Source organism: Panonychus citri, unplaced genomic scaffold (assembly GCF_014898815.1).
Source record: "Panonychus citri isolate SS breed McGregor unplaced genomic scaffold, ASM1489881v1 Contig00134, whole genome shotgun sequence".
In the NCBI taxonomy this organism is placed as follows: Eukaryota; Metazoa; Arthropoda; class Arachnida; order Trombidiformes; family Tetranychidae; genus Panonychus; species Panonychus citri.
The window spans coordinates 3,446,447-3,463,468 of record NW_026515539.1 but is presented as its reverse complement, the minus strand read 5'-3'; the positions used below and the strand labels follow the sequence as shown (position 1 = coordinate 3,463,468).

The 17,022-nt window shown below is 28.9% G+C and overlaps 2 protein-coding genes across 2 annotated transcripts; one reads left to right on the top strand and one right to left on the bottom strand.

The window, feature by feature from the left end:
• The first annotated feature begins 708 nt into the window (after positions 1-708).
• LOC128391163 (snaclec A11-like) lies at positions 709-3,735 on the top strand. The gene is made up of 3 exons (XM_053351011.1): positions 709-1,184; positions 1,519-2,019; positions 3,114-3,735. Exons 1-3 carry the CDS (start codon positions 1,124-1,126, stop codon positions 3,260-3,262), a joined length of 711 nt encoding a protein of 236 aa, XP_053206986.1. The 5' UTR covers positions 709-1,123; the 3' UTR covers positions 3,263-3,735.
• A 133-nt stretch (positions 3,736-3,868) lies between these two features.
• Positions 3,869-15,672, bottom strand: LOC128391165 (uncharacterized). The gene is made up of 4 exons (XM_053351016.1): positions 15,127-15,672; positions 6,771-6,979; positions 6,193-6,328; positions 3,869-5,229 (listed from the first exon to the last, which is right to left on the bottom strand). Exons 1-4 carry the CDS (start codon positions 15,191-15,193, stop codon positions 5,135-5,137), a joined length of 507 nt encoding a protein of 168 aa, XP_053206991.1. The 5' UTR covers positions 15,194-15,672; the 3' UTR covers positions 3,869-5,134.
• Between the last annotated feature and the right edge of the window lie 1,350 nt (positions 15,673-17,022).

The following is a 17,022-nucleotide window of genomic DNA, read 5'->3' as shown; positions in this document are numbered from 1 at the left end:
ATAATAATAATAAGATGTTAACAATTGATGAATGGATTAACACTTACAAAACTAATAATAACAATTAAATTTCCAATGAAATAAATGAAAATGGCAACAATTTAATTCAAATTAAAACTAAAAACAAAAACAAAACTTTAATCAAAGAAAAAAATCAAAGTAAAGACTCAAAGGTAAACGTGAGAAATATAATTAACACTAGAATTTAATTAAATCAAGGTTAGAATATAATTAAGACAAAAGAAGAAGAAGAAAACAAATTACAATTAACAAGACAATCAAGAATACAATTAAAGGAAAATTAAAGTAACCAATGGAAAAGTATTAAAGACAAACATTGGAAGAATCAAAAATCTAACTATTATCATCACTTAGCATCGTAAACAATTAAGGTAATGATGAGGGTGGAGGGATGTGATTAGATGATGATGATGATAAAAGTGATGAAAAAGAAGACAGGAAAAGCCCAACATCATCATCATCATCATCCTCATCTTTTGTTTCTTCCGATGAGAGAGAAGATTCTGAAAAGTTGTTTCGTCCAATAACTTGATTTATCTCATTCAATGAATTGAATTCATGATGAAAAGGGTGACAGAGAAGAGGGAGGATGATAAGAGGAAGATGAGAGAGTAAGAGTGAGTGAGAGAGAGAGAGAGTGAGTGAGTGGCCATACTTGTTTTCCTTCAGAGAAACATATTTTTCCAGTCTAATGTTAATTCACAACCTTCATAGTTAACTAATTGTTGTTTCTTCCTCTCTAGTGGATTACAATTAAACTTAAATTTTCTATTGATAATTTTTTACAATTACGAATATAAAAAATCAACTCCCTTTTTTATCTTCATCTTCATCATCTTCATCATCCTCATCATTAGAAAATAAGACAACAACAACATCATTATTATCTTTCACTTTTTGTTTTCTTCCACCTTAAAGTTAATCGTCTATTACGAGAGAGAAGGAAAAAATATCAATAGAATAATAAATTGTGTCTAAATTGCTCAACAATAACTTTTTAATTGTGACCAATTCCTGGAATTGAAGATAAATTAATAAACCATAATATTAATTAACTTAATTGCTCGTAACCAGGTAAAAACCCTTGAAACCAGAAAGTAAAATGTTTCGTTGTCCAATTGGTAAATTGTTGATTACAATTGTGTTTCTATCCCTGATTGAAGGTAAGTTTCAGTGTTTACATTTACAATTAACAACAAATCAAATCAATATTGTTAATTTTTTCTTCATTTCTGTTCTAATTGAAACAATGATTGTCTAACAATTTGCTAATTGTTTGGTCTCAAAACTAAATGATCACCATGTTAACCCATCAAAACGTTGAAAATATTGATGTTTTTCATTTGTTGACAATTTAAGGTAAGAAATTGATTTTCACATTATCCCAAATGGATATTAATTGTTTACAGTTTAATCATGTTGATTATCCCTTTAATTTTGATATTTTAATCCCATTTGTTGAGTTAATTGTTGTTTTATTTTCTTGTTGATGATCAGTATACTCATGTGCCTTTTGCCCTGATGGTTGGAGATTAATTAATCGAGAGACCTCAAAGTGTGTCCGTTATTTTAAGGATAATGTTAACTACACTGAAGCGGAATATATTTGTCGTAACATTTACGAAGGTCATTTAATTGTTATCGAATCGAAACAAGAACAACGATCCTTGGTCCAATATCTTTACGGAGAAATCGGATTCACCAAATCTCCGGTTACATGGATTGGGATTAAAGTCGAACCTCCAAATAAACTGACCACTTCCGATGGTTCGTCTTCACCTAAATATACAAATTTCGATGCCGAACCAGTTGATTATTCATCTGAACGATGTATGAAAATATTTTCACTTGGAATTAAAAACGATAACTCTGAACATGGTCTATGGACACCCGATAACTGTGGTTATGGTGATTCGGGTTTCGTTTGTCAAAAATTGATCCTTGACCGAGGAAGGGAAATACCTCAAGGCGATGATCCATTAGCTGGTAAAAACGAAGGTAAATTGGTGATGATTAATTGTCTTCTCTGATCAAGACTCTAATTAATTTCTGATTTTAATTCACTTTCTCTCTTGATTAACATTTGAAATTTCATCTCTCAATGTCTCAGGCCTGAAGATTAGTTGATTTGGTTTACATTCTCAATTCATTTTCCTTGATAATTTCTTGATTCTTTTGTCATCATCAGAGTATCAGGGTCAATAGCAAGTAATTCAGTTCGATGATGATGATAAATCTGTTGATAATCAGCCTATTTAATTGTGATTAAGGTTTTTCCTAAGCTATGATATCATTTTGAAATACAATTTGATCCAATTTCCTGTTTTTGGCCTCAGTTTAAATTCAACCAATTGAATTGATTTACGTTGATTAGCAATTGATTCAATTGAGCAAAAAAACATGATAAACACAATGATTATTGCTGATAATTGATTAAGAAAAGGATGATAATCAATATAATCACCATGATTAAAATGAGATCATCATCAAGTGATTACAATTAACTGAATAAGTTATTTCAAGGTATTTCTTGTCCCCCTTAAAACTAATCAGTTAATCAAAACATTGTTGATCAGCAACAATCAAAAATTGATTAGAAAACCAGATTAACTGTAAAAATTAAGCTTAAATCAATCAAATTTAACCCAATATCTAAAGGACATAACAACAGTTATAATTTTGTTACAATTAGAAAACAAATATTTAATTAACTTGGTGAAAATATAAATTTATCATGTTGCTGTTAATCAATTGATTTATTTGATCACAACTTGATCAGGTTGATGAACATGTTGATTAAATCAATTGGGTTTCCAGTTTCCTTGCTAAATTGTTGATCTTTTCCCGAAACAAATTACCTGATGAATATGAAATTGATTATGATGATAATTTAACAGTTCGGACATTGGCCTGAGGTTCAGTTTCCTCTTGAGAGACAAAAAAGTTAACCAGTTCTCAACAATTTACCAACAATCAACTTAATCAACTGATCCAACCACAAATCACATACACCTAAAACTAACCATTGATTTAATTGCTGCTCTTTCGGTACACAATTTACTAATCATTTGTCCCTTTCTTTACACTCATAGTTATGACAACTCAATTTCTTCTGGACCAATTTAAGGAACAATTAACTTTAATCAAGGATATTTGTGAGAGCCAAATGAAAGCCATTGAAAGATTAAGCTCAAATCATATTTACATGTTACAACATGTTAAACAAGCAAAAGATTTATAACTAAATCAAGACAATTAATTATCGATTAATAACCAATTTAGATGAAAAATCAACACAACAATTTAGCATTAATCATTTTAAAATTAACTCTGTAATTTTATTATTCTCACAATCCAACCAAAACTTTAATCAATCTGTACACATTTCATATTCATAAATTGTGACACCAACAATCAAATCAAATTGTGCTCTTAATTTAAAATCAGACTTTCACTTTTTGATTGTTTCTTTTACCATTGAAAACAATATCACTCTATGATTAACTACAATTAAATTGTACTACAATTCTGACTCCAACCTGAAACTTTCACCTCAAACAACAATCAAATCCCAACAATCAACAAATCAAAGTGTAAGATTTTTTTTTCAATTATGATTATTTCATGTCCATTAACTGACCATTACCTTTGATTGAGAAAACCATTGGGTCAAGATTAATGATGACCAGTAAATAAAACAATCAAACAAAAGTATCATTACTCAGTATTATCAATTGAAGGTTAGGATTAAATGATCAAAAGTGATTAATGATTAAAAACCAAATTGTTGATGATAATCAGCAAACAATCAACCTGATCAACCATAATTTACAAAGGCAATCAAATTTGTATTATTAATATCAATTTATTAACATTAGAATATCAATATTAACTTAACTTATGTTAATCTGTTATAATTTCAAGTGATTAACTAATTGTTAATCATATTTATCCACTTTCACTGTTAGTAAATTAAATTAAATCAACAACACTTTACGATTATAATCATTTCATGTAACTTGTATTCATTTCAATTTCGTGACCAGAATAATTGGTTTGATTAAATTAATTCAATTCTAATTGTTTCCAGTGATAATAAAGGTAATCTAATAATCTTTAATTGTAATCATGAAAATGACCATCACAATCAATTAGAATTAACAATGTGATTAAAGGATAGTCACGAATATGGGAAAACCGTTAATTGTGATTAAATTGATCACCAAAAGGGAACCAAATTTAGTTAAACAAGGAAAAAAAAGCTTAATCAATTGGCTACAATTTAGTAAATCTAGTTGATGATTAAAAGTTTTTAATTGCTCCAAGAATGGCTGTTAATTGTTACAATAGGCAATTAATTATTGATATAATACATTTACTACAAAATGGTGAAAATGATTAGTCTTTAATTGTGATTAATAATTTGTTGTTTTTGGCACTTAATTGATTTGTTTTAATTGCTGATAACAGATATTTTCAATTGTTAATCATTTGATTATATTAATAATTAACTATTATCTCAGCGAGGATAATTGATCAACAATTAACACTTTCACACAAATACACACAGCTAATAGTGTTGGTCATCAGTTAATTGTTTCAAAGTTACAATTAAAATTGTATAATTATGAAGGACTATTCAACTTGATAGTTGATTAAATGATGTGATTAGTTAATTGCTTCAAATCATTTTCATATTAAACCAATGGATCATGTTAATTTATGATTGGATATGTTGACTAGAAAACAAAGATTGATATTAGATTATTGTTTAATTGTTGTTGATTGGGCACTTCGTTAGGGTATTTAATTGAGCTTCATTATCATCACTTAATCATCTTGATCATCTTGATCATCTTGATCATCACCACCATCCAGTTGATCATGATGATAATCAACTTGATGATTGTTTGCTTTGAGTTCATTGAAGCTTTAACTTGTTGATTGTGGAGAAATTTTTTCCTTAATCATCTTCATCCTTCTGTGTAAACAATTAGTTGATTGTTTACAGTTAATGATCAATCGTCTTCATCAGCATCTTCATCATCTTTATCTTTATCATTTTCATAGTAGAAACAAGAAAGTTTCATCAATCTCCAGGAATCGCCATTGATTATAATCTCACAGGTAAACAATTAAACGATATCATTAACCAGTTAACAATTAATAAATTGAGATAACTTTTCCAGTGTAAGGAAATCGATCCATCTGTAATTAGTAATTAAAAGAAACAATCAGATTAAATTAACATACAGAATTTGATTCAATCAAATGAGATTCACATTAACATTCACCGTTAGAATGAATAAGAATTGATAAATCCAGAATTTCCCGGAATTCATGATAAATGTGATGATAATATTGTTTCAATTTTAATAACATGATGAAAAATAAGGTCAGAAACGTGAGGGGGATTGAGTGGGTGAGAAAATCATGTCACAATATAAACAGAAAAGCTCAGGAACATGAAGATATCAAGAATTTTCAGAAAAATCACCAAGAAAAATGAGAAAGAAAATTTTTCAACTAATCAAATATTCACCGGCGAAAACAGTATTAATTATAATCTCTCCCTCTCTCTCTCTCTCTCTCTTTCTTTCTTTCTCTGAATTTTCTGAGTAACAATTAACAATCTCCAAATGATTCAATAATCAAAGAAGAGTAAAGTTAATTTATATTCCCACCAAGTATTCAAGTTAATTGTCACTGGATCAGTTTCATCATGTGCTCAGTTTCAAATCAACAACTGAATCAAGTTGAAACTTTTTTTTCTGATCTACTCTCAAGTCTAATTTGATTGTCACCTTAAATATATTATCATCATAATCATTACTCGGTACTTGTTATTTTGCTCAATCAGGTAATCTTATGAGATTATCATGAAAAAGAAAAATAAAATTCTGGATTCATCAATCCGGAAAACTGAAGAGATGAAGATGATCATACAATAATAATAAGTTAACCATAAGATGATGATGAAAAAAAAGGTTAATCCTATTGAGATGAAATCAATGGTAAGAAGATAATTTATCCTCATCTTTATTTACCTTTAGCTTCATATTATCATCACTTTCATCACCAATGAAACCGGAAAAGGAAATGATGCAGAATGTATGAATATTTCCACATCTACTGATTAAGATAAACAATCAAATGGAGTTAATAACTTACCTGTAACAATTAACATTTGCTCTCGATGAACAGTTAAAAATGATCCTTCAGCTGATAATTCACATTTATAATTACCACTGGTCTCAGGAATAACATCAGAAATAACAATCGTTGTACCATTAACTGATTTTGGCAGCTAATTGTTCAATTAGAAAGTTCGACAATTAGTTGATTGTAAATTTTGTTCTCTCAAAGTTTTGCAAATTCGCAAATCAAAGTTACTCAAAGGAACAAAGTTCATAATCGGTTGACCATATCTACGATTCTAATATAAACTGTATTGGCTTCTTGTTGATTATTTTCTAATATTTTCTTGATAACTTTTTATCTTCATGGAATCATGATAAAAACGATGATCACCAAATTGATTATCGTCAATGATCAGAATCAAAAGCTATTATAATTTATTGATTTCGCTCGATTGGCTAAGGTAAACCTTTAATCTTTCAGGTCACTGAGTTTCTGAGTCTTACATTGGCTCTTGTTTCATGTTCCATTGTCTCAACTTTATCATGAACTTTTCCCTCCATGTAAACTGTTGATTCTCAAGAAAAAAAAATAATCAAGTTACTATTTACCTCTAATGGTATCTCTGGCATGGGGAACAGTTGAATCTTCTGGAAACTATGAGGAATGTAACGATAAAATTCAGTCTCGTTTTTGTACCATTTCAGTGAGTACAAGCGATCACCATAATCTAATTCATAGTCACATATAAATCTGCCAGAATCTCCAGCAGATAATAATCTTGGAACTTGGAATTGTTTTATCCTTAAACATGAAAGTCCTGCAATGAGAATGAAATTAACACGATAAGTATGATTGAAGAAGTAACAAAAAAACTGAGGTTCATTATAAAGTTACCCTGAAATAAAAAGTTCATGATAAATATATCAGCTGAAAGTCTGAATGGTTTTCGGGTGAAAAAAAAGTTCCAAGATGATTCTTGAATGAAATGATCCAATGAATTTTTCATGATTGAACTAAACTATTGAATGAATAGTTAACCACCAGATTAACTAGATTAACTTTCAATCAATTGAAATTAGTTGAATCAAATTTGGTACATTTGCCTTTGATCATGATGACGATGAGAAGGTGAAGAAGATGAAAAAAGTTCTGATCAACTGAACAACATTAATCTCTCAATTTAACAATAGCTGATTAATCACTTTAAAGGAATCGAAAAAAAAAATTGAGACAAAATTAATGATAAACTTTTCGGTTTCTCTGAATAATTCAATTGAAATCATTAATCAGATTTACCAACATCATGAAAATAGTGTTAAGATTGATTGGAACATGTTAATTGTTTGTTTTGAATAATTTTTCATGCTTAAAGTTCAATGATAATCAGAATATGAGTCTCATGAAATTAGAAGAAGAAAAATCAGATTTTCGAAGCGAATTTGTCATCATCATCTTCTCATCTTCATTGATTGGCAATTGCATCATGATTATGATGATGAGCTGAACTAATAAACTTACACAATGAGAGGCAAAGAAGCAAATAAATTCATTCATCTACTGAACTTTTATCATGATGATCATCATCTTCATCTCATCAGCTCGGTTGAACCTGAATAGCATTTAATGTGATGAGAAACATTCATCTGAACATTTGTTGATTCACCTTTAATCATTATCCCAATAAAGAAAAGTTAATAACATCAACATTCATTAAAGATCAGTGATAATCATTAATGGTGATTAAGGAACAATTAAGAATCAAAATATAATTGAATTTATTGAGATTCGAAAAGATTAGAACTTTTTTTTTGCTCTTCCAACATTTTGCTCATCGAACTCGGCTCAATATTAGCAATCAACTAATTGCTCGTAAAAATTAGTTGACACTTTAATCCCCTGTTCAGTAATCCAAATTGATTGTGATAAATTGTTCTAAATTTACTTGACCATAATTAAAATTAATATTTAAGCAATTTGATTAATGTTTAGTCCATTATCATTGAATCAAATGGTTGGATATATTTAAATTAATTGCTACAGTTAAATAGTTAATCTAAAGTGTATCAATATATTACAAGTAGCAATTTGATTCCGTTTCAACTGGCAATTAATTGTTTACAAGATTATTACAATTAAACTTTTAACTCTTAATGAGAACGGTAGTAAAAAAGTTAATCTAATTAATTGTAAATAAAATGAATCATTTATATATTTATGTTTTATAAGAATCAAATTGTAATATTATGATCATAAACAGTAATAAGTTAATTTAAAACCGAGTCAATGATTAGTTAACAGTAATCATTGGGTGATACAAATTTAATCACAATTGAGTAAACAATTAAGGTACAAATGGATTAAGTAAATTTTGATGATCAAGGATGAAGATGATAAAGAGAAACCAAAAAAAGTTTCTCATCTTCATCTTCATCTTATTGATGCTGATGTCAACTCTCAATGGATGAAAATATTTTCATCTTAAAGATGATGATGGATGAAGCTTTTAAAATAATGTGATGACAACAATGATGAGGATGATCAACTCTCCGAGCATGACAATCGTGTTGATGAAGTTTCAATCATCATTATGGTCAAATTGATGACCATTGATGTTTAATAAGCAAAAAATAAATTCCGAGTGAAAATTTTGACAATCAGCTTAAGTGGTCAAGTTAAACAATTAGCCAAATAATTTTAATTTACTTTCTTGATCCTGTAAATTAAATATACTAATCAACAGGATAAGGAAATGATGATAGTAAAAAATATAATGTATCTTTTGATTGGTCTCTCTGATTATCATCTGGGTTGCACATTCTAGATGATGATGAATATGAGAAGGTGAGGATGAGGATGATGATGATCATGTGGTGGGATGTGAGTTTATATGGATCTTTATTATTACTCTTTGATAATTTTTTTCTTCTTTTCGTCTCTTGAGATATTGGTGAAAAAGATGAAGATGAATACAAGTTATCATCTTTATCTTCATACTTTTGACCCTCTTTCTATTTTTCTTTTACCTTTCTTTTCATCATCTTCATCTTCATATGATAAACAAGAAATGAAGGCCTTTGATATTTTCCATCTTCATCTTTTTTCATCATGTTTTCATTTATAAATATATATTAGTAGTAGTTCATTTTCACTCATGAGTTTCAATTGATTTGACTTTACTCTCATCATTTTAATCATCCACTGTCTCATCTGATCATCATCAATATTCATCATCACCCTCATCTCAATCCAAGCTAATTACAATCAAAGTATTAAGATGATGTAAGAAATTTGAACAACAATCAATTGAACAGAAACAATTCAGTTTAATGGTAATAAAGAGAGAGAGAGTAAGGTATGAATTCTTTGGAAAATTTAGAAAATTCAAGTTTTCATGATAATGGAATATAAGTTGTTGAAAAGTTCTAATAACAGGAAGAAGGTGGGAAAAGATTAAGAAGATTAATCTAATGAAATAAAATAATCTCATTGAGAGTTAATCATAATTCATATTATCAGCATGAATTATCGCATCGATGGGATTAACAAGTTCTAATATGAAGGAGAAAAAGAAGAAGAAAAAAATGAAAATTCTGTTAAGCTTGAGAAAAAAAGCTCATTAAATTCGACATTTGAGTTCGACATGTTCGAAGATGTAAGAAGATGAGCAAGATGTAAATGATGATGAGAAAGTGATGAACAATGAATTGATTGAAAATGAGTTATTCTAATCCGTTTCATGGGAACTTAAGTTTTTTTCCCTTATCATGTGAAGGTAAAACTTTGGAATAAAAAAAAGTTCTAAGATATTGAGAAGGTGGGGAAATACAGGGAGAGGTGGAAGTGGGAACAATATCTCCAAATGAATGTAATGTTAACTCTCTTTCATATTTGACTGAAAAGTTCTGAAAGTGGCTTAACATGGGAAACTGAAATTCCCTGTTAACAATAAATTCTTAGGAAAAAAATAAATTCGATATTGTTTTTTACCTTTTCCATCATAGAAAACTACATCACTCATCATCATTGAACATTATCATGAACAGAATATGATCATCATTATATATCATCAACTATTCCAAGGGTCACTTGAGATAATATGAATGCTGAGATAATGGTCAGGGAGGGGATTGAATGTTCATAATTCCCGATGTAACAATTTACCTTGAAACGGTAAATATTGAGTATCAATCCTGTTTTCCAATTTATTAATATTCTGATAATTAGAATATAAAATGATGAAAGTTCTGAAAAATTGTGCTGATTTTTGTGTGAAATTGACAACAATCAACTGATTGACAGAAAAGCTGAACAAATTGATTAATCTCCCGATGAATATGATGATTAGAACATTTTTTCTCGGCTATTTACTCTAATGTTTTGTTGAAAAGTTTCACGAATATTCAGATTCATCATGATTAGAATCAGAAAAAAAGCATATGAACAATATGAACAATAAGATTTAACATCAATCATGAAGTTTCATGATAAATTTCAAGCTATTTGACAAGGAAAAGGCCGTTACTTTAATAATAAGAAGAAGAAATCGAAAATTCGAAAAAGTTATTAAGTTCTATCTTTTTATTTTCGAAATTCAAAAGTCAAAAATTCTTTGATTCCAATGATTGAACTCGAAAAACTGATAGAATTTTTTCCATGTAATGTTATTGCTTCATCATGGAGATAAATAAATGATCTATCAAAAAATGGGAACTTTTTGTTCAAGTGGTTAACCCTGAGGGGCTATTGAATTATGAACCAAAACAATCCAATTTCATGATAACATGGGAGATAAAGATGAAATTGTTTACAGAAAAGTCAAAAAAAAACAGAGAAAACATTTTAACATGGAAAATACTCAGAATATTGTGATAAAGAAATTCTGATGAATACAGAATAGCATAAACTCAGCATTCTCCCAATGATAATTTCACAAGATCCAGAACTTTTATCTACAACCACACCCAATGATAAACAGTATGAGTTATTGTCCATCATCATGACCAATCAGATTAATTACTCTGACAATTCAATGTTACTGGAGATTATTTTGTTTCCGCTTCTGTAACCTGATATAATGTAACATTTTCATCTCAATTATATTGATCATCTGTTGATATTGACTACATGATATCATGAATTGATCAGACACACACACGTAAATATATGAATAAAGAACATGATAAAAAAGTTCTGACTAAGATAATCTATTTTTATCTCAACATATAGATTCAGGAAATTTTAATTTTCTAGACTAAGAGATAAGTTGAGATGATGTTGATGATTTTCATGGTGATTAGATGATGATAATTGATTTGTTATGTTGTTTTCTGAGTCTTTTTAATTTCAGTTGAACTTTTCAATCAACATCAAAAAGTTTTTCAACTTGAAAACATTGAAATTTCAATTAGATTGTTATTGTTGTTTGCAACATGATCATGCTATTGATGATGATGATGATGATGATGAGATAAACAGATGATTGGGATAATGATGATCAATCTGATGAGCATTGAATGAAAACCGATACTTTTTTTGTTCAATTTTCATGTTACTTTTTTTGCCATTGAAAATAATGAAGTTTTCAATTCTGATGACAGACTGAGGTGGATTCCCAACTGAGGATAACAATCAACTAAATCAGTTTGGGTTAGTAAATGATCAAAGTTATCATCATTTGTCCTCATCCTTTTAATATTATCTTAATTTGTCCTCACAAATAACAACCAAATACAAACTATTAACTGGATCAAGAGTTAATTGTTACTGTTAACTTGCTGCTTCTTTTGCGCCTCATTCAAACTAATTGCAATTGATTTGCTTCTTCATTTCAATTTCATCTCTCTTTCCCATCGCAATTAAATCAGTTTATCAATTAATCTGAGCTTAGAGAAATGAGAGAGAGAGAGAGAGAGAGAGAGAGAGATAAGGTAAGTTCATGATGATGAAGATTCTGTTGAAGATAATGAGAAGTTGGAACTTTTTTCATCAACCTCTGAATCTACCACCTTTTACCAAAAGCTATTGGGACTTCAATCACTTCAATCAATTTAGCTTTCATCACACTAATTGAACCACTTTCACCATCATCATCACCATGATCATCATCATCATCATGCTTATCATCATCATCTTCAACATCAACTTATGCAAAATAAGAAGCAAAATAAAAAAAAGTTATTGTCATATCATCATCATCTTAATGATTCTAATAATGAATAACAACAATGCTAATATAATTCTCAGTACATGATATCCCTGTCAGAATTTACTCTGCCTCCAGTTTCTCGTAATAATATTCAATATTATTGTCATACTGAATTCATCATGTTCCCTGAAACTTTTATATCTATTATCAGTTTGATTCTTGATCATCATCATGTTTGATTATTGTTTTTTTTTCACTGGGAAAACTACATGATAAAAATAATATATTGAGCAAACGAGGGTTGATCATGTTCAAGTGAGATTTAAACATTTGAACAGTAAGTTAGCCGTAAACTAAATTAGCTTAATCACGCAATAAGCAAGTTAATTCAATGAGAATTAACAATCTTGAGGTAAACAGTATAACGATGATGATCAAGTGGTGGTAGTGATGGTGATGGTGGATGATGAACAAGACTGATGAGGATGATTTAGTTAATAACGGTAACAATTTAAGAAGCAGAGAAATGTTTTTGTTTATTAAATGGCCTATTGATTTTCAATTGGTTATCATTTGGATTCATTTTATTATCATCATTCATTATCAACATCATGATAACATATTACTTGTTATCAGTTGATTGCTGCTGATTGTGATCAGACAGAAACTAATATAAATCCAAGATAATGGGTGGAAAAAGTTGATTAGGTTAATACTAATAAGATGAATGAAAAATTTATCTGATTCATTTAATTCACAATCAACATTATCATGATTCTTGTGAATGAATTTTTTTCCAGTTCAATTTTTTGTTACTCTTTTATTCATTTCTATTTATTTTGTTACACTTTCGTTTTCAGGCTCTCATCTCATAGACTATTATATTATATATATAAATTTTGTCATGATTTCTGTAATTTAGAAATTCAATTCAAACCTCTGAACAGAACTGAACTTTTGCTAGAAAACGTTTTCTTATTTTCTTTTACGCCAGAATTTTCAACTTATCCTGGAAAATAATATTCTCTGAAACTGTCTCACGTCTCATTGACATTGAAATTATTTCAATAAACATTGTCAAATGGTTTTCAAAATACCTCTGGGAATTTCATGAAACAAAATGATCCAGAAATAATATATATATAATCAGAACTTTTGAAATAATCATCATCAACCTTGTCCGTATCTTCAGAAATCCCCCATGTTATCAGGTTCAATATCCCAGAACTAACCACAACATGGACAAAGATCATGAATGAAATGAAAGGAAACAAAATCAAGTAAAAGAATAAAAAATTTCATGATAATTAGATTGATGCTCTGAAATGAAACTGAGAAATTTTTCAAATCAATTAGTAGAAATGGATAATTACAGTTATCTCTCAGGATCTATTAATATTACAGAATAAGAATTTTGTAAATTTTAACTGAAAACTTTCATCTATTCCCATGGTTACTGAGTAAAAGACTGAATCTGTCAAAGTTGTGGGTGGAAAATGATGAAATATAAAATTGTTATGAATATATGATATTTGGTATTATCTTTAATGCTTATCAATAATAATTTTCAACAGGATCATGATAATCAATTGACAGAATCAGAAATAATAATATGATATTAAGAGAAATGAGTTGAGAAGTAAAAAAAAAAGTTCAACATTAATCTCAATATTTTTACTTTCCATTGGAATCATTATCATGATGATCATCTTCTTTATCTTCATCAGAACTTTCTTTTCCTCTTTCAATGTTTGTTTGCATGTTTCATGGATTCAAATTCATTTTGTTCATTTCACTCACTTTTCCATCATCATGATGATATTAAGAATCTGAATCTTCACATTCCTCATAAATTTTACCTTCAGAATTTATTTGTTTTTTTCATCATCATTTCTTTTGTTTCAGTTATCATGAAATACACTTTCATGATGATACTCATTGTGGTGGTGATGATGATGACAAGAAGAGAAAACAAATTTTTCTCACTTTCAAACTTGATTTATTTCATCTTCTTTCATCACCTCAACTATTCAGAGAAAGTAACAAAAATTTTCCCCATGAAATTTCATGGTAATGATAATATCTCTCTCTCTCTCTCTCTCTCTCTCTCTCTCTCTAGATTCTGATTTCAACTTAATAACAATTTATCTTTGACAGAGAAACGACATTCGCGCCTTTTGTTTACAATTTGATTTATATCATACAATGTAATCATTTTAAAACTTGCAAATTATTAATAACAATTAACTGATTCATACTCCAAGACAAGTTTAATTAAATTACTCTAACAATTAACAACCACAAAAATATTGAAACTTTTTAGAAACAAAATTTTTCAAATGTGATTAGTAAATTGTTTGGTGGGTTAATATAAGTTACAATTAGATCAATAATTAATTGTTGCTGCTAATGTTGTTGGTAAACATTGATTAACACTGATTTACAGTTGATTAGCATTTAATTGTGTTAATAACAATCAACTATATCATTTCCTTCCTGATGTTATTTTTCATCACCATGATTATAATGAATATCAAAAACTCATCAATCATGTTGAACTTTTTTTTTCACCATGTTGTTGATAGTTGTAATTAAGGTTAAGTTAATCACCTCTGATATTTAATCACAATTTATGAACAGGTTGATAATGTGTATATATAGTTGATTCATGAATGAACAATTAATTCAATCACAAACTATTATCACCGAAGTAAAATCAAAGTTATCAAATAAAAGGTGAAAACTTAAAATCCAAAATAAATTATCAATAAGATGCATTTGGATTATAATCAAATGGTAATTAAATTGTAATCGCTTACCTTTAATTAAAATTGAGTAAATAATTGGGATTATCCAGATAGTCAACAATTTATAACTTATTATCATCTTGACTGTTGAAAGATTAACTCAAGTAAAGGTCAAGTTTTATCCCTCTTGTAGTGACCAAAAGTTTTTACTTTCTGTTGGTGGTCAATGAGAGAGGTTAAAGTCAATTCGGTTTGAAAAGGATGACAAGATGATGAAAAGGATGAAAGAGAGAGAGAGAGAGAGAGAGAGAGAGAGAGACTAGAAGATGATTAAGGAGATAAAAGGAAGAACAAGATCAAAAGATGAACATAAAGATACACTCGAAGTTTTTTCTTCCTCTTTCTAACTGTTGTTATTTACGATGATTGTTTGATTACTTTCTGATGATTAGTTGATTGTTGGTGTTCATAGTTAATCTTAGAAGAAGAAAAAACAAACTTCGATATGAAAGTTTCAATTTCTAAATCGGAATCATCATGTATTTCAAATGAGAAATTATCATGAGCAGGAAAAAGATGAAGAAAAAAAAATGAACAACTTAACTCTTAAACTATTGAGAGTTGAAATGATTCAATGTTATTAGATGAAGCGAGAAGAGCGAGAGAGAGTCACTCCCACTCTTCCCACTGGCAGATCTCCCTTTCTCTCTCTCTCTCTCTCTCTCTCTCTCTCATCCACCTCCCACTCCATGAGTCTCCTATCTTCAATTTTCTTCCCTTTATCATCCACTATTCCAACATTCAACCTCAATAACATCATGTAACTTTATCAAATCAAATAAACATATTGTTTGGACTCTCTATCAGTTGGATAGGAGGCAAAAAATTCATTCTCAGAATTAATTTCACTCAAATTATCATTCATGTTGATGTTTGTTCATCGCAACTTTTTTTTACTCATCATTTCATCGAGCAGCTGATTCCCCTGTTGAATAGTTTCATAACTACTAATCAATATCTTCCATAGAGAATAACAATTTTTTTTTCTTTCAAATTAAAATTCATTATCCAAAGGTGAGAAACAGGTATGAACATGATTATGGTGAAAAAAACAATAAAGTACAATGGTAAGTGTAAGGGAGGTAAAAAAAAAGTTCAGCAGATATTAAAAGTATATTCAGAATTGATGATTCCATGAATGGAAACCTTTATTTTTACATGATGATAACAGGTAACTGGAACAATAATATGATAATAATGATAATAATAAAGTTGATGTTATTATTTCAATCCATTGGGCTTCATGGAAACTCACAAGTTGATAAGTTTGTTAAAATTCAGTTTCAGTTCAAAGAGGAAACATTTATCTCCCATGAAAAGAACAGAGGAGAAAAAAAATTCCAAATCATTGGAATATTATGTTATTATTATCATCATGGAAATGGTGATGGGCGAAGATAAATAGAAGGTTAATACGATGGAAGATAAATTATTAGAACATCCATCAAATAGAATAAGAAATAAGAAGGAAAATTTGAACATTTCGATGGAATCGAGAAAATTTAAATTACGAGTTTCCAATTCTTGACCTTTCGCTTGAGAGGAAAATAACCAGGTAAATATAAGTTCCAATGTTGGGTTGAGAAGGAGGAGAGGAAGAGAGAGAGAAACTGAGTATTCAGATACAATTTCGAACAAAAAAAAATTCTGATGATACTAATAATAAAAGTTCTAATAATGGTCAATGTCGATTTACGGTTCAACTTTTTTTTATCAAATTTTCTTCTTTCATCTTTTATTTTACCTTGTTAGAAACTCGAAACTTCTTGTTAGATTTTTCCTCTTCTCGAGTAATATAAAAAGTATTATATTATAATATATGTAAGTAGATATTATTTCTTGGCCTCTTGACTTGTAAATGGCCAGAGGCGATCTTGGAAAACTCTTAACTTTACCTTATACATGATT